Below are 18,735 nucleotides of genomic sequence, written 5' to 3'. Positions count from 1 at the left end.
TATACAATGGAATATTACTCAGCCATAAAAAGAAACGAAATTGGGTCATTTGTAGCAAGGTGGATGGACCTAGAGTCTGTCATACAGAGTGAAGTAAGTCAGAAAGAGAAAAACAAATAGAGTATGCTAACACATATATATGGAGTCTAAAAAAAAAAAGGTTCTGAAGAACCTAGGGGCAGGACAGGAATAAAGACGCAGACATAGAGAATGGACATGAAGACACAGGGAGGAGGGAGGGTAAGCTGGGACAAAGTGAGAGAGTGGCATGGACATATGTACACTACCAAATGTAAAATAGATAGCCAGTGGGAAGCAGCCGCATAGTACAGGGAGATCAGCTCGGTGCTTTGCGTCCACCTAGAGGTGTGGGATAGGGAGGGTGGGAAGGAGATGTAAGAGGGAGGAGATATGGGGATGTATGTATAGGTATAGCTGATTCACTTTGTTATAGCAGTGAATAGCAGAAACTAACACACCATTGTAAAGCAATTATACTCCAATAACGATGTTAAAAAATAAAGTTTACATGGAAAAATAAGAGAATAAAATAGCAAAAAAAATAATTTTTTTTTTTGGCTGTGCTGTGAGGCATGTGGGATCTAACAGTTCCTCATCCAGGGATCAAACCCGTGCCCCCTGCATTGGAAGCATGGAGTCTTAACCACTGTACCGCCAGTGAAGTCCCCCCCCCGCCCCAATTTTTTTATAAAGAGTAATTGTGGAGAAAGGCAATGGCCTACCAGGTAGTATAAATATTTAATATAAGCACCAAGTACAATGAAGTAGTAAAGTGTTCAGATATATGAAAGTTCACTGCACAATAAGCATGAATCATTCAAGAAATGTTTGTGATAATTGTCATTTAGTCAGGAATAAAAAAAAGTTGGATTCCCACATTATTCCTTACACCAAAATAAATTAAAGCAGTGTCAACAATTTAAATGCAAACAGCAAAATCATCTGGCTACAGACAAAAAAACTAAATCAAGAAACAAGTTAACAATGGGAAAAATATTTGCAATATAGACAATTTCCAAGATCAAAACAAACCAAACAACAAATAGGTAAAAAATGGAATCAATGAGTTCACAGAAATTACTCCTGAACAAATGAAGACTCATTCATACCTCAAAATAAATCACAAACTGAAACTTTTCATGGATAAGATCAAAAGGTTTTGAAAATACAGTCTTGTGTTTAAAAGGATACAGAAACAAATAGCAACCTCCTCCTTTTGTTTGAAAAAGTGTAAATTGATACATCCTCTACGGAAAGCAACTTTAACAAAATGCATACTTCTCTTTGACCCAGCAATTCCTCTCACAGAATTTTATCCTGTAGCTATACATGCACATGTGGGAGAAGATATGCTATTTCAACAGCAAAAGATCAGGAAAAACCTATATATCAAACCAAATCGATTCAATGGAGCATTATCTAGCAACTGGAAGAAATACTGTTTATTAAGAGAAAAAAAAAAACAAGATGTATATAACATGCTACCATTTGAGTTGTTTAAAGGCGGAAAATAGGACATATATATACTCTATGTCTTTGTACATGTAACTGAATCTGCAAGACACACAAGAAACTTATGGGTGACTGCCTCTGAGGTGCCTCTGAAGAGATGAGGAGATGGGGGAAGGAATTGGGTTTACATTCCACTTTTCAGTCATGATCTGTCAAGTAAATACACTCTTTTTTTAAAAGGAAAGTCTTATACTCTATTTCTTCTTTACTTTCCCACCCCAGAAGTATCCTGGCTTACACATCAAAAAAGGAAAATTAAATTATCCTCTTTGCCCTAATATCCAAAACTACACATATAACTTTTACTAAAGTATGAGAAACATGAAAATGATACACGCTTCTCTTCCTTTGCTCACCTACTTATTATTCATAAGTAGCTAAGTCATGTGTTAAGTCATCTATTTTAAGATACAATTGAAAAGGAGGATTATGAAAATAATAGGAGCTGTGTGAACAATCAATTTCTAATCACGACACTCTTCTCAAGTCCCAGAAATCAGTTCTAACTCGTGGCAAAGGTGCTCACCTCCACCATAGCTTAACACCAAGGCTGCAGCACATCAGAAATAAAATAACCAGATTAAGGAAGAAGAGGACAAGAAAATGGGGGGGCGGGGGTGAGGTGAGTGTATAATAGCAGCAAAACAATGGTAATCTTTACAATGAATTATGAACTTTTTTTTTTTTGGCCATGCCTTGCAGCTTGTGGGATCTTAGTCCCCCAACCAGAGATCGAACCCGAACCCTCAGCAGGGAAAGCACGGAGTCCTAGCCACTGGACCTCCAGGGAATTCCCTAAACTATCTTTTTATAGTTTTAATAAAGGCAATAATTCTCTCCTTGCAAGAAAATGTACATTCACAGAAGCCCTTTATTTTTTATTCCACTTGAAAATGGAACATTTACGTTGATTTTCTACCGAGTCCTAGGAATAGCAAAACTGTTAAAAGAATGAGGAAAAACCCAACATGGTAGCAACGTCTCTCAATAATAAATTTCCCCGAGCCATTTACAAGCACTCAAATGACAGGATTCATCAGTAAGACAATCCTCAAATACTAAGCTTCTTTGAGCTCTTCTTACAGAGACACTGAAGTAAATATAACGCACCAAACAGTTCAGATACTATTTTGTACCAACACAAAAACGTCAAGTCACTATATGCTTGTTAATTAAATCATAATAAGACTCTACACAGACATGCAACCACAAGAAAGAAAATCAGTTATTCTATTCAAATATTAACATTTATTTATTTCCCAAATGCCTTTGATCAACAGAGCAGTACTTCTGCAAAGCTATTATGAACCAACTAAACTTAATACTCCTGCAGAGAAGCTCAAGGCATCTCACCTAACACTGCTAATTTATTAATTTGTCTTCTTTGCTATAAAGTTTCATGTTTTTCTAACATTCGATTACCTAAAAACCAATTATAGCTTCAATTGGCAATCTATTTTAATCTATGGATCCGAAAATAATCTTAAAGGAAATGTATTTTAAAATGTCAAAAGATGCAATTTACTAAGCATTAGACTGTTTAGTCTAAACCATTTCCTATAATCTCTGATAAAAGAATTCAACTGTAAAATATAATCACAACCTGTTATAGTAACGTATTTAATTTTCTATTTTGCTAACCAAAGCTGACTAAATCCAGGGACTAAATAAACTGAACTGTGGCTATTTGCAGGTTATGAACTGTGAAATGTAAAAGGTGCTATAAATAATACACACAAGAAAGAGTACAAAGAAATTGGAAAGAGAGACAGCTTGCTTAGGATTAAGGATGTTTGGGATGTACAGGGAAGGCCTGAATTTAAAATGGAGAAAATGCTGTTTGCTAATTTGAGAAGATTCATCGATGGACACAAATGGAGTCAGAATGCAGATGGATCTGAGAATACAACATGCCTGCAAAGGATGATTTCAGAAGGGCTCAACTGCACCCAATACAATATAGAGATGCTCACTACAGGATGCAGAGGAAAGGAGGACAGGCGGGAACAGGGGTTGAAAGTAAAGAGCTGAATTATTTGTTTCCAAATCTGACACATCTCTGATGCAATTTTAGAAAGTTATTGTGCTCTACTGATTCACTTAAAAGAAATGAAGCAGAATTATATAAAGCATTAATTAAATATATTAGCCTAATAAGTAGAACACTTCTCCCCTACCCTTCTTTCTAGCTTTCCTAATGGACACCTTTTTTGCCTCCCCTGATCTAACCTGATAAAAACTAAGCTTTTAACCTACACTGATTTTTGAAACAAAGCTCTGCTTATTGCAAAATTTCTCTAGGGCAAGGACCCACAACTTTCATCAGGTTGTTAAAGGAGGCAGTGACAACAGCTTTTAAATAATTTCTTTCAAGACTCCCCATAACCACTGCAACAGAGAAAGTACAAAACTACCTTGTGCCATTTACTCCCTTCCCTAGTCCTATTCAACTTAGCTTCTAACCCAGTGAAAAGTTACAAATACAGGAGAGAAAAAGAATGCACCTCCTGTGCTTAACTGTGGAGTCCCCATCCTGTACCGTGCCAATCAGAGTTAGTTCTACAGTCCTCTTTCTGACTTCAGGATTATAGGACTGCCACTATCCTTGAAGATCTAGAATAATTTCTGAAGTCCTAGGTATAAAATTTAGAAGCTAAACTCTCTCCTGAGCAGAGTTTTATAACTTTCTTCCTACTTTAATGTGTCAAACCCCATACAGTGCCTCATTTTTTTCCCTTAATTAAGATGTTAAGGGACTTCCCTGGTGGTCCAGTGATTAAAGACTCTGTGCTTCCACTGCACAGGGCGCGGGTTCGATCTCTGGTCTGGAAACTAAGATCCCACATGCCTCGCAGTACAGCCAGGAAAAAAAAAAAAAGATGTTTAGGACTTCCCTGGTGGTGCAGTGGTTAAGAATCCGCCTGCCAATGCAGGGGACATAGGTTCGATCCCTGGTCCAGGAAGATCCCACATGCCACGGAGCAACTAAGTCCGTGCGCCACAACTACTGAGCCCACGCTCCGCAACTACTGACGTCCCCCATGAGCTCTAGGGGCCCGCGAGCCACAACTACTGAAGGCCCCGCGCCTAGAACCCGTGCTCCGCAGCAAGAGAAGCCAACGCAATGAGAAGCGCACGCACCGCAACAAAGAGTAGCCCCCGCTCGCAGTAACTAGAGAAAGCCCGCGCCCAGCAACAAAGACCCAACAGAGCCAAAAAAAAAAAAAGATGTTTAAGAAGCAACATAAAAATCTACAAATAATATCATCATTAATTATTAAGACATGCAAACAATTATCTGTTTGTGGAAAAGGGTGACTCAAGACTAGCAATGAGGTGCTCAGATGGGAGAGGCCTATCCCAGCAATGAAATTGGATCTGTGGCCCTAGGAACTGCCCTTAGGTCTAGGTGACTTGTTTCCCCAAACTGTCAAGTAAGGACCAATGCCACACACATTTTCCACATTCACAAAGCACTGCTCAACTCTGTTCTTGTTTGAATCATTTTTGTTATTTCTATGTTAATCACTGATTGTCAACAACTGTTAACTGTTAATGCTGAAATCCAATTTTAGAAAGTGTAAGGGCTACTGACAGTAATGACCCATTCTGATATTTTAAAAATTGGTTTTCAGATTCTTTACTTCATAGGTGAGTGGCAAATTTGATTTCATTTTACTCCTGGGGAGGAGACACCTTTAATTAAAATGTTAGGTACATGTATACATATCATACACAGAAACCAGCTTTATAACATATCAAAGAACATCTACCGAGCACCTGCTGTGTACAGAAACACTGGGGAATTCAGGCATTAGAAAAGAATAACAACAAAACCCATCTCTGTCTCCTGGTTAAATGCATTTTAAAGGGTAAAAGGGGTCCATAAGGAGAAAAACCAGGGCAGCAGTTATGGATGATATGAACCGTATGTAACATAAGGCCTCTCTGATCTCTAAATTTCTGACAGCAAGTCCTCTGGTTTCTGACAGTGGTCAGAAATGACTTTCTTCAGGAAGGGCACCTGACCTGGCCCTGGAAAGAAGGGTGGAACTTAGACAAAAAAGGACAACATGGGTGGGGTGGGTGTCCTATACAATGGAGCATGGTGTACAGTGAGTTCAGTGAATAATGGGTAAAAGAGCTTGACTAGAATAATGAAAGGTTCACGTAGAGCAGAGAAAGAGATAAGAGACTGGCAAGCTAACCAAAATATGCATGACTCTGAATGTCAGGAATTTGGAATCTGTTCACAGGACAATGGTAAGCAATGGAAGAGTTTGGTTTGGTGTGTGTATGTTACAGCTAAAGAGCTGGGTATGAAGATATGCAAAGTAATGCTTTAAAATAGTTTGGGGGACTTCCCTGGTGGTCCAGTGGTTAAGACTTTGCCTTCCAATGCAGGGTTCGATCCCTGGTCGGGGAGCTAGGATCCCACATGCCGCCGGGCCAAAAAACCAAAACATAAAACAGAAGCAACATTGTAACAAATTCAATAAAAACTTTAAAAATGGTCCACATCATAAAATAGTTTGGGAGCAAGGTATACAAAGGCTACAATGCAAGGAAGACACTGAAGGAGAGCTAAGGATGAAATAGTGAGATGAAATAGTCCATCCATCCAAACTAGTCAAAATATTGAATAGTTTCAATATTTTCATCCTTGAAATAGTCCAAGGATGAAATAGTGAGATTAAACTAAAGTGGGTGTAGGAGCAACATGAGAAAACAGTAACCAATGCATGAATGACTCCATAGTTCTTCAGTTCTGAAATTCATATTTAACATTTCTGAATCAGTACGCATTTACAAATCAGTATGTACATATAACACAGTGATGTAGGTATAACTATTATGCCATTTTACAAAGAACCAGAGGCAAAGAACCAGAACTTGCCTAAAGTTAGGTAGCTGGTGAAAGATAGAAGTGAATCCTCCGCAGCTTAACTCAAGCTCTTAACCACTACCTTATGTGTCCCTACTCATAACCAGTCTATCACCTTTCCCTTACGTGAATGATACCAATCTTCTGGGTCTAGGAAGACTGAAAATACGATGAAATATATATACAATGGAATAATACTCAGCCATTACAAAAAATGAAATTTTGCCATTTGCAACAACATGGATGGACCTGGAGGGTATTAATGCTTAGTAAAACAACTCAGAGAAGACAAACACAGTATGATATCACATATATATGGAGTCTAAAAAATAAAACAAAGGAATGAACATAACAAAAAAAAAGAAACAGACTCTGAGATATAGAGAACAAACTAGTGGTTACCAGTGGGGAGAGGGAAAGGGGGATGGGAAATAGAGGTAAGGGGATTAAAAGGGACAAAGTATTATGTATAAAGTAAATAAGCTACAAGGATATACTGTACAGCAAAGGGAATATAGCTAATATTTTACAGTAAATTTTTGTTTTATATGTAAATTTATTTATTTATTTTTGGCTGCATTGGGTCTTCGTTGCTGTGCGCGGGCTTTCTCTAGTTGTGGTGAGCGGGGGCTACTCTTCGTTGCGGTGCACTGGCTTCTCATTGAGGCGGCTTCTCTTGTTGCGGAGCACGGGCTCTAGGTGCGCGAGCCTCAGTAGTTGTGGCACACGGGCTCAGTAGTTGTGGCTCGCAGGCTCTAGAGCGCAGGCTCAGTAGTTGTGGTGCACGGGCTTAGTTGCTCCACGGCCTGTGGGATCTTCTCGGACCAGGGATCGAACCTATGTCCCCTGCACTGGCAGGCAGATTCTTAACCACTGTGCCACCAGGGAAGTCCTGCAGTAACTTTAGACGGAGTATAATCTACAAAAATTTTGAATCACTATGTTGTACACCTGAAACTAATATAATATTGAAAATCAATTATACCTCAATAAAAATAAATAAATGATAGGGTTTTTTTCCTTCAAGTTTTAGGTCTCATAAGACTCAACATATAGAGCAAAACCTGCTCAAGAGCCAACTCCAAGGCCCTCCAGGGAGCCAGAGACCTTTTAACACACTGTTTACAAAAATCAAGCACCTCGACAGGCTTCACCGTGAGCTGGCACATAATTTCCTTTTACCAAAATAATGCATGTTCAGATATTGCTAAAGTTAATTCTTGTCCCTTCCTCTCTTAATCCTCCATTTCTTTTTTTTTTTTAATTTTTGTTTTATATTGGAGTATGGTTGATTAACAATGTTGTGTTAGTTTTGGGTGTACAGCAAAGTGATTCAGTTATACATATAGTACATGTTATCTATTCTTCAAATTCTTTTCCCATTTAGGTTATTATAGAGTATTGAGCAGAGTTCCCTGTGCTATACAGTAGATCTTTGTTGGTTATCTATATTAAATATAGCAGTGTGTACATGTCAATCCCAAACTCCCTTTCTCTAACCCTACTTGTCATAACCTTTCATTTTCATCTGGCAACCCCAATACCCAAATTCACACCACCTAATATAAAAGGGAAAAAAAGGAGGCAGGATTTCCAACTGAAAATAAATCAAGAGAGTTAACATCCTTAACTGCCTTCCTCCTCTGCCTAGCCAGAAAAATAAGATAATGATTTAGTATAGTTATGAGGGGAAGGGGAGTACAATATTAACAATTCAAAGTATTAACTATTCAAAGTTATGTACCATGGGGGGAAAAAGTATCAGGAAATGTTTGGAGGAGAAAATAAATTTTCTTGAAAGTAAGCTATTATCACACCATCTAAACCAACTCACCCTTAGCTAGCTTAATATAGAACAGAACTTACAACAGATATTTAAACATCAGTGTAACATTTATTCTTCCTGTGGTTACAGGAAAATTATTTTTATGAGTCTGTATAAGAAAGACATATGCATTCTGTCTCACATTAGAGTTTTATGTACCATACATGCACAAATTTAAATTCACCTCCTCTGGGATTACAATGTTCTCCAATGACAGACAACACTGTTGATTACAGTATATGTACATAATCAAGGTTTTCCAAAAACAGTCATCAGCCAAACACTGTTAATGTTTCTGTCCAATGATGAGACATTAACCATGTATTTCAATTTGACAAAGGCTAAGTTTATCAGTTAGCCTTACTCCCTTTCTACAGGGGTGAAGATAGTCTAGTGGTTAAGAAAACCAGCTGGAATCAGGCATGGATTTGAATCTGGTTCTCTTACACAGATAAGTTATCTTAGGCAAGTTTATCTAATCTCTTTGAACCTGTTTCCTCTACTGTAAAATCCCTATCTCTTAGGTTGACATGAAGATTAATATTAATAAGAGTTAACATTTATCAAGTGTTTATTGAGTAAATGGCACTGTTCTAAGTACCTTACATAAAAGCTACTTTTAAATCACTCTATGAGGCAGCAGTATTATTCTCCTCATTTTACAGATGAGGAAGCTAAGGCACTGAGAGAATTAGGTGGGCCCAGATACATAAAGCTATTCAGTGGAGGAGCCAGCACTCAAACTCGCTTGAACCCTACCTCTTAACTCCTATCAACATGCTAACTTAATGTATCAATATTTAAATACCTCTACACAGTGCTTGACCCACAGGAAGCATTCAATAAAAGTTAGTTATTGTGATCATTAAAAACTAGAGCCTCAGGACTTCCCTGGTCGCACAGTGGTTGAGAATCTGCCTGCCAATGCAGGGGACATGGGTTCGAGCCCTGTTCCGGGAAGATCCCACATGCCACGGAGCAACCAAGACCGTGCGCCACAACTACTGACCTTGCGTGCTCAACTACTGAGCACACATGCTGCAACTACTGAAGCCCACCCGCCTAGAGCCCATGCTCCACAACGAGAAGCCAGCAGAATGAGAAGCCCATACAGCGCAACGAAGAGTAGCCCCTGCTAACCACAACTATAGAAAGCCTGTGCACAGCAACGAAAACCCAACGCAGCCAAACAAATAAATTAACTAATTAATCAATTTAAAAAAAACTAGAGCCTCACATACATCTCTATATATTGGCTGCCCCAGTTATTACCCTGTTAAGAGTCAGTAAAGAGGGAACAGACTCAGATAGCAAGGTGAAGAGGAAGAATGGCTTTCAGAAATAATTTTAGTAATTAAACATTGGTTTTGTAATGTAACTTCAGCAAGTTATCAAAAAAGTGATGGGAAAGCAGTTATAACAATAAAGTTCATAGGGAAAAGCACACACAAAAAAACCCCTCAAGTAATGGTAATGAACAAAGTGAGGACTAGCAAACAAATACAAAAAACAGGCAGAAACACCACTCCTGCCTGCTTCAGTGCCCTCGTGTACTCAAAAACGAATCAGAGCTTTTTCAAAGCCTGAAGAAACATTAGAAGTGCTATGTCCTAGACAGTCACCTTACTACAGAGGGACCCAAAACTGGATACAAGCACATAAAACAAGTGGCTCAGGTCCCAACAGTTGCCACACTGTGCTTGTAAACTGCCCTGGATCCTTACGGAAGAGAAGACTGTAATTTCATTCTGCAAACATGAGATTAACGCCCACAGAGGGTAAGTGACAGCATAAGGTCAAGCAACTAGTATCACAATTACGACAAAAACACAGATTTTCCTGAGCCATGTTCAATAAGTTTTCTTTCCACTAAGCACTAATTAAGATAGTGTAGTGAGACATTTCTTAAAAAGTACCCTACCTCAACTAATTGTTAGCAGCAGGCTGACTTGGTAACCAATTTTAATTAAAATTTTTTTCCTGAAGAAAATGACCATTCTTGTTTATCACTGTATTCTCCCTGTGCCTATATTATTTCATTGTACTAATAATATTTGTTGAATAAACTAAACCCCAAGCCATCACCCTCACTGTACCCTTACAAGTTACAATAAAGCCCCAAATCATTAAATGAACTTCATTTATCCTTAAGACCACTCTCTATAAAATGTCTAGCTCACAAGGCCTATTTTTATTTCATAGCCTATTATACAAAGCCTTCACTATAGTCTGAAAAGTCTATTATATGCAATTATAACTATATAAAACTTAAAATTCAAGGACAAGCATAAGGGCAATTCCCCACACTTAAGAAAACAACTCAAAAATTTCTAGCTTTTTGCTGAATGAATCCTTCTCTGCTCCTATGCAGTTTTAGTAACTTAGATACTCTGTGTTAAGGCTACTTGGTATTAACAGTCCCCTACAAGAAGCCTAAAAAGCCAAATGAACTTCACCACCTCCATCAAAAAACAAATAGCACCAAGAACTATTGTTCAGTCTTCACTGCCTATGCCTCTCACCCATACAGCTTAATTTTTCTCCTATGACAACTAAGGAAACTGGGTAGATTCAGAGGAGCAGATCTTGGCCTATTAATGAGTAGTAAAAAGAGCCACAGGGAAATTTCCCATTACAAAAAAATAAACACACATACATCTAACCATCAATGGAAAGCCACCCTGTGCTTTCAAGTACCACTTCCAACAATATTCTACAATCCATAAAAGGCCAAATAAAGCAGCAATGGAGAACAGTGAGACTAAAGTTACATGTTAAGATTTTGGGAATGAAGATTGCTAATTCAACCACAACAACTGTTATGTTTGACAAACCAAACCTCCCACTTACCTTCTCCCTTCAACACATACACACACACACATATACACACACACACACACACACATAATAGTACTCACATTATGAAAGTATTTGTCCAAGTTGGTCTTGCTTTAGCAAGGAGGAAACACGTCTGTGAAATATCTGGTGGGCCGGGAATCATGTGATGTTAAATGGCAAGCAGAGAAACCACCACATAAATTATTTATCAGGAAAGCTGCCATCCTGCCACCAGCCTCCATGTTTCTGTTTTACAGAAACACTAACTGAGAAACATACATTCAACTTTTTTTCTACACCTACCTTTTTTTTTTTTTCAGTAATATGACAAATGGCCAAAAGTTTATTGGGACATAGGATTGAAGAAAGAGATAAATATCTAAGTCATTATTTTAACAGTTTCCAGCTGTTAAAATAATGTTGTTGTCTTTCATCACAACTTTCAAGAATCCCACAAAGTTCATTTAGCTTCATTATTCCTTAACTGTTTTACAGTAAAAGAGCAGTTTGCACCAGGTTTATGGAAATATCCAGGCAGAACAGCTCTCTCCTCTGCAACTAAGTACATTATGTCCTTCCCGAGACTGCTTCTACTATTTATACCTAATCATGCGTTGTGGCTCACTGGCCCAAAGACCAGCATCCTAGGACTCCTAAATGACTGTCATTTCTCTAATGTATACACAGATCTTCCTTGACTTACACTGGGGTTACTGCCCGATAAACCCATCATAAGTTGAAAGTATTGTAAGTCAGAACTGCATTTAATACACCTAACCCACTGAACTTTATAGCTTAGCCTAGCCTACCTTAAATATGCTCAGAACACTCACATTAGCCTACACTTGGGTAAAAATCATCTAACAAAAGCTTATTTTATAATAAAGTGTTAAATATCTCATGTAATTAATTGAATACTGTACTGAAAGTGAAAACAGAAAGGTTGTATGGGCACAGAATGGTTCTTTACCCTAGTGATCCTGTGGCTGACTGGGAGCTGCAGTGTGCTGCCCAGTGTTACAAGAGTAAGTTACCCAGAAAAGATCAAAATTTGAAATATGGTTCCTACTGAATGCGTACCACTTTCACATCATCTTAAAGCTGAACCACCTTAAGTCGGGGACTGTCTGTAGTTGGGGCTTCAGCAGTGCTCTGGAGTTTTATAGCTAATCTTAGTTTTCCAGGAAAATTAGGAAAGTCATAATTGGGAAGAGGGGAGATAAATAAACAATCTTCATAGAGCTCCTTGCCCCTTCTCTTAAACAACTCAAGTCAGGAGTTGTTTATAGTCATTTTAAAATACAAAGGAAAACAGTGACTGGGCACGCTTGTCTAACATAAACCCATCCTTGCACCCTAGGCAACCTACTTCTTCTAAAACACAACGTGTGGACTATGCCCTACACTATGCCTATCATGATTAATTTGAAGTAAAACAAACAAGTTACCTTAATTTAAAAGTTCATTATTGACCTGACTAGATTTTAAATTATTGATGCCACCCTCCCATTCTCAGGAGCGGAGACTGACATCCTTTCTAATGTCATCAGAGAAACAAGGCATGTGCAGAAAAGGCCTATGTTTGGATTAGGACAAATCAAGTTTGAATCTCTGAGTTTAGTCACTCCTCAGCAGTTTAAAATTGGCCAAATCTCAACTTCTGCTTCAGTAAAATACGTATAAAATGCCACTTGTCTCAAAAGATAGAGTGGAGGATGAAAGGGGATAGGTAATGTGAAGCGCCCCAATACCTAAGTAGTGCCAATATTTACATTGCCTTGAAACAACACTTTCTGGAAGCCTCCTTTATAAGTACCAAACACATTGTTAGGTACTTTTTCATGTCTTAAGTCTTCAGAAATCCTTTAAGCATTTCCCCCATTTCTCTGTTTTAAAGAGGTTAAATAACTAAACAGGTCACAGAAGTGATGAGTACTAATTCAAGCCCAGATTTTTCTGACTCCAAACAGAGTACGCTCTGTCTACCGTGTGCCTTACATGGCACTTTTGAAAACACATGTTTCTCTCAGTGGTTTCAACTGGAAAAGTTAGAATTGAGCAGTTTTATAAACATCATAAATTCCAAAGTGAACAATGATTTTTAGATTTTAATCAAGCCTACCGTCATAGTTAAGGTTTACTATCTAAAGGACCACAATCATTTCAATAGTTGTCCTTATACTGAAACCATTATTTACAAAATCCACGTCATCAAAGGTAAACCACAGTATGGCTTGTAATATGATCCTTAGCTTTAACCAACAACCAAGGCTACTGTAGAAACCATTCCAAGAGGTCTTGGTGGCACTTGATTCATTCAGGGATTTAGTGCTCGCTATATAAATAGCACTACTTACAGTAAATCCTTGTAAAAGTCCAAGACAAGCCTACCATGTAATAAATTTCACATTTCATTTGTACTCAAGATTAAAGCCCTAAGTAGTATACAATCTACAATTCTTATGTCATCTAAAAATAATTTCATTAGTATTGTATAAATTATACCACCTCACAAACTAGTCATTTGACCAAATTTGTAAACCATTAACAAAAACTTCTGGCAGAAAACTTAAGGTTTAATTCTACAATACTCCACAAGACAGATGTAGGACTGCTTCTTATAACCCCATATTAAATCATAAATATATTCCAAAAATTAAATTCCAATAGAGGTTATGTCCTAAGCTTACAAAGCAGATAATTTATAATTGTGGTTTTAAGGCTCTTTTTGAAGAACACCTTTAAGCCTTTCCCTCCAAAACTGTGACTATGCCTATGCATATACAGGCGCCTATGCATTCTACTTAAGGTACTCTATTAAAGTCCATCTATAGCTCCCCTCAATTTATAGGAAATTCACCAACCCCAGATAACAACTCCTTATTTAGGAAGTTACATACAGTATTTACAGTTTTAAGAGATTTTTCTCCTAGTTTTTAATCAGTATGGTCCCTTGAGGAATTTACATTTATCAGCTCAAAATTTTTATTTACTCACAACTCTACATTAAAATGACACTTCTAAATCTTTTAAATTCCTGCAACACTAAAAAACAACAACAACAACAACAACAAATTGGTGTCCTTTGTCCACTATTATTAAGAGTGCTCACAAGATGTGTGGCCCTGAACTAGGGGTGGCAAAGAAGAGAATTCCATGATACTGTCAAGGCTGGTGACCTTGAGAAGTTTACAGTCTCGTTGTACAGTCTGTTCTATTAAAAAAAAAAACCCTCCTTCCACAATTTACTGACCATTTTGCACTAATAGGTGTGGTCTCTAAACTGAAACCTTTAAATGGATAGGAAAAGGAAGACTGTAGAAAAAAAAACCGGAAAACAGATTCAGAGAAATTAAAGGAAAAACATGACCAAAGGATCAAATTTTCCAGCAACACATACCTAAGAATATGTTTGATTTACCACATATACCTAGTTTTTAAAAACCTATAGTCAATTCCACAAGAATTGTGGAACTGGGAATTAAAAAAAAAAAAGATTTAGACATAATTACTAACTCAATAGAATTGATAAAACAAAAATGACACAACTTCTACAATGATTTTACCTAAAAAAATGGTACTGCAAACTATTAAGACAGCAAAAAATTTAAGCAGATGGGGAAGAAAAAAAAATATGGCAGTTATGCTATACACTCCCACTGTCACGCCCATGGCAGACATCACTAATTAATCATGCAATTCTTTCCCCCTACTGAGCTTAATTTCTTCCAAAATAACCTTCCAATAGAAAACAGGGTGGGCATTAAAACTGAAACTATTTGTTGTCCTTGATAGCTATTTTTCAAATACTGTTCAACTAAGCGAAGAACCAAAAATTTATGTATTTAATGTTCAATGCATTTATAATAGACTTCATTTAGAGTTTTTCCCAAAACAAAATACTCATTAAAAGTTTAAATTTTCTCTGTTGAAGAGAATAAAACATTATGGTCAATATAACCTTAATTAGGAAAAATACTCTTTTTCAAAAAAGTACACGAGTTCTAGAAAACTCTAATTAACTATATTTTTCAGCAGCCTTCGTTTTTGACCCAGTTTGAATGAAATAACCAGAAAGAATTATTTTTTCTGAGTATCAGTAAAGTTGAAAGCAGACATACCTACATCATTCAGGGATTAAAAAATAGAAAGTTTAAACAAAAAGGATAATATATACCTGTAAAATGAATAAGCGAAAGAAGCACTAACTTTGTCCTTGCAGTTTAAAAGAAATACCGGTCACTATTAAAACTCTAAAGAGAATGTGACCATTTTAAGATTTGTCACTTCCTTCCAAAAAGGATTTAAGGTAAAACACAGACTCCAGAACTAAGATGATAAAAAGGGAAATAAAAACAGATTCCTGGAACTACAGGATCATACTATGATGGGTGATGTTTATAACATAAAGTAAACTAACAGAAGTTAAAACCTAGATTCACTCTAAGTTTTAAGAGAGCACTGTGGGATAAGTGATAAAGTATTATTTCCTAAATCCTTAAGTCTAACAAAGACTTCGTAATATTCTATGAAGAAACCACAAGGCTCCAGCTTCGTAGCACTAATAGCAGGATTCAAGTAGTACATAAACATAGGCAAGGCTGACAGATGACAACACAATGTCAGCAATATAAACATGATAAAAGGGGGCATTTCCCCACCTCAACTCCAACCTCAACTGATACTAATACTAAAAATAATAAATTGCTTTAAAAACGAGAGTACTTCTTTAGTAGTTTTTTCGGCAAAAGCTGATAAGTACACATGACCCCAAATTATACGTATCTTTTCCACATCGTAGAGCTCCCTGTGTATAACCATTCAGACCTTTTCCCATTGTTTCCTGTTATTTTAAAGATTCGTTTGAAACAGTGTTTGCACTACTTTTACTCCTCAAGTCCAAAAGCATAATAAACATTCCTGCCCAGGGCCTTTTTTCTGCCTAAAACAAGAGTGAAACATGAGCCCTCTTTAAAGACTTGCTATATTCCTAGAGTGTGTATAAAACCTTTCAAAGTCCATTTGCATCCAATTGTCAGTAGGGGGTTTTTCATTTGGACAGGCCACTCATCTGGAGGACAATGATTTTTAAATTTGCCTAAGTTGCCAAATGACATATGGAGACAAAAAACTGACCGTTTTTGCTCCATAAGACAAACCATTTTGAATAAATGAACATGACGCCAGGAAAGTAAGGTTAATAATCTAGGTAATTACTGCTGGAAACAACTTCAGGGACAAAGAGAAACGCTCATTTAGCTTATATTTATGGGACAGCTTTCTGCTAAATGGCTTTAATCTTATTACCAGTACTCAGTAGCAAACAGAGCACTTTATAGAATCTATGTGTTAAGTGGGAGGCGGAAATCTAAAGACTTATCAAAGTTCCTTCAGAGGGCAAATAAGGAAAGCCACGGTTTTCCCCACTACTGAAAGGAATAAAGAGGGAGATTGGTCAGGAACCATTCTTTTCCCTTGTCTAACTAGAAACACAAGCGCCCCAAATGCGCACAGCCTAGACCGAGGCTCCAGCCTCCGGCAGTGAGGAGGGACCAAAAGCGATGAGTGGAGCCCAGACTACGTTCTTACCTCCTGGATGCGCTTCCTGGCCCGCTGAAGCACTTCTTCGTAGCCCTTCTGCCGCAGCTCGCTAAGGCTTTCGTAATACTCCTCCGGGTCATCGGTCTCGGTGAAGAGTACCTGGGAGAGGATCTTCCAGCCACAGGTGTCCAGGCCGTGACCCAGGTAAACCTGTAGCTGGTAACACAGCGTGTCGATCTCCTGCTCGGTCATCTCCGGGGCGCCCCCGAACAGCACCGTCCACATGCCCGAGGGCTCCTCGGGGAACACAGGCAGGCACGGCTCCAGCTGCGAGTTCACGGAGCACAGCTGCTGGTGCACCGCGCGCAGATCCTGGAAGGAAAAGAGCCCGGCCCAGCTGCACTCCTCGGCCGGGGACTCCAGCTCGGCGGCGGGCTGCGGCTGCTCAGCGTCCGAGAGCGCCAGCGCCGCCGGGTCCGCCTCGTCCTCCCTCACCATTTCCAGCACCTCGATCTCCTCGGTGACCGTCCCGCAGGCGCTCACTACCCGCACCGACGACACCGGGGCCTCCTTCGGCGCCGGCGGGGCTGCCGCAGCGGCGGCCCCCGCCACATCCCTGCCTCCAGATGTCCTCCGGACCGGGCTGGAGTTGGCCCGCACTGGGCTCCGAAGAGGGCTCTCCGCCCCTTTGCCGGCCGACCTCCGCAGCAGTGGGTCCCCCCGAAGGCTGCACGCGCTCCGCGGAGAGCCTCCCTCCGCCCAGGCCAGACGCCTCCGGGACCCGGGGCTCCTGCCCAGAGTCGCGGAGGCAGTGGCCTCGGGGCGACCCTTGCCCGCCGGGCTGCCCGGCCCCCGGGTCCCGTCGGACGCTGGTGCGCCAGGCTCAGCGCCCCCTCGCGCCCCCGCCTGCTCCCGGGTGCCGCTCCTCTGCCTCTGGGCCGTCCGGTTGTGGCAGGTTATGGCAAACTTGCCCTCAATCTCGTTCCAGGCTACGATGAAGACGAACTTGTGCTTCTCGCGCTCGTCGAACACATGGGGCCGCACGGCCACCCAGTCCGACTCGAGCGTCTCCTCGAGCGCGAACGACATGGTGGCTCCGGCGCCAGGCCGCGGGGAAGGCGCCGCCGGCCCTGCCCGCCCGAGGACTCACCGGCTGACTGCACCGCGCCCCCAGCTCACCCTCGCCGGGAGCCTTCAGCCATCTTAGCGCGCCGGCCGGCTCTCCCCGCTCGCTCGCCCGTCTCTTCGCACTCGCACCCGCCGCGCTCCTTTGTGGTGCGGCTCGCGGGAAAGACAATACGCGTCGCAGGAGCAGGTAGTTCACATGGTCACGTGCGGCCGGATCTGTTTACAAGCCCTGCGCTGCGGCAGCGCCTCGCGCCCGCCCGGGCCGCCCCCCGAGCGAGGCCGCGGTGCTGCGTCTGCGGCGCTCCGGAGGTGAGGCGCGGGTTGCCTGGCGCCGGGCAGGCGGGTAGGTGGTCGGAACCGGGGGCTTGTGAGCCTCCGCCGGTCGCCCGGACCGATCTCCCCGCCCCTCCTCCTCTTCTTCCCGACCCACTGGAGCCGGCGTGACGGAGGGACGCGTCTCCTAAACTCTGCGCCTCAGTATCGCCACAATGTTGCCATTCGGCTGCTGACGTCGCGGCTCCACGAGGGACGTAAACACGGGCACGTGCCGCACGCTGGTGACGCGGCGGCGGAGGCGCGCACACCCCGCTCGCGCGCGTCGGCCCCGCCCCTCTGCGTCTCCCGCCCCCGCCCGCTCGCGGCCGCGCGCCTGACTCTTCTCTTCCTCCGACTCAGCCTCCTTCTCTGGCGGTCTGGAGCCAGTGACCCGCATGCAGAGAGAGGGGCAGGTGTACTCTGCGGGACAGGTGGCCTCCGAACCCAGGAAAAGAGGAACGAAGGTGGAGGAGCTGAGAATTTTTGAACTCCAGTCATTCAAAGGTACCCTCAGGTGTAAATTTTCCTCCATTCGCCCGGAGCGGTAACTCCTATATTCAGAAAGAAGTAGTCCGTAACGTTATGTGAACTATGTGCTAAGCTTTATTGGGATCCTCTAGACTACTGGGTTCTCTCCTAGTACCCTTGCGATACAGTTTAAGATATGAAA

At 40.8% G+C, this 18,735-nt stretch overlaps 1 protein-coding gene across 2 annotated transcripts in view; it reads right to left on the bottom strand.

Moving 5' to 3' along the window:
- JMY (junction mediating and regulatory protein, p53 cofactor) overlaps window positions 1–18,286 on the bottom strand; it is a 72,097-nt gene extending 53,811 nt beyond the window's left edge. For both annotated transcript variants that reach the window (XM_068535559.1, XM_068535560.1), the window contains exon 1: window positions 16,671–18,286. In XM_068535559.1, the coding sequence (XP_068391660.1) occupies window positions 16,671–17,711 (1,041 nt within the window). In that variant the 5' untranslated portion in view covers window positions 17,712–18,286. The remainder of the gene's footprint in view (window positions 1–16,670) is intronic.
- Between the last annotated feature and the right edge of the window lie 449 nt (window positions 18,287–18,735).

This window comes from Eschrichtius robustus, chromosome 2 (assembly GCF_028021215.1).
Source record: "Eschrichtius robustus isolate mEscRob2 chromosome 2, mEscRob2.pri, whole genome shotgun sequence".
Lineage (NCBI taxonomy): Eukaryota > Metazoa > Chordata > Mammalia > Artiodactyla > Eschrichtiidae > Eschrichtius > Eschrichtius robustus.
Note: the sequence above shows the minus strand (reverse complement) of the source record. Positions and strands in the feature narration are given on the sequence as shown.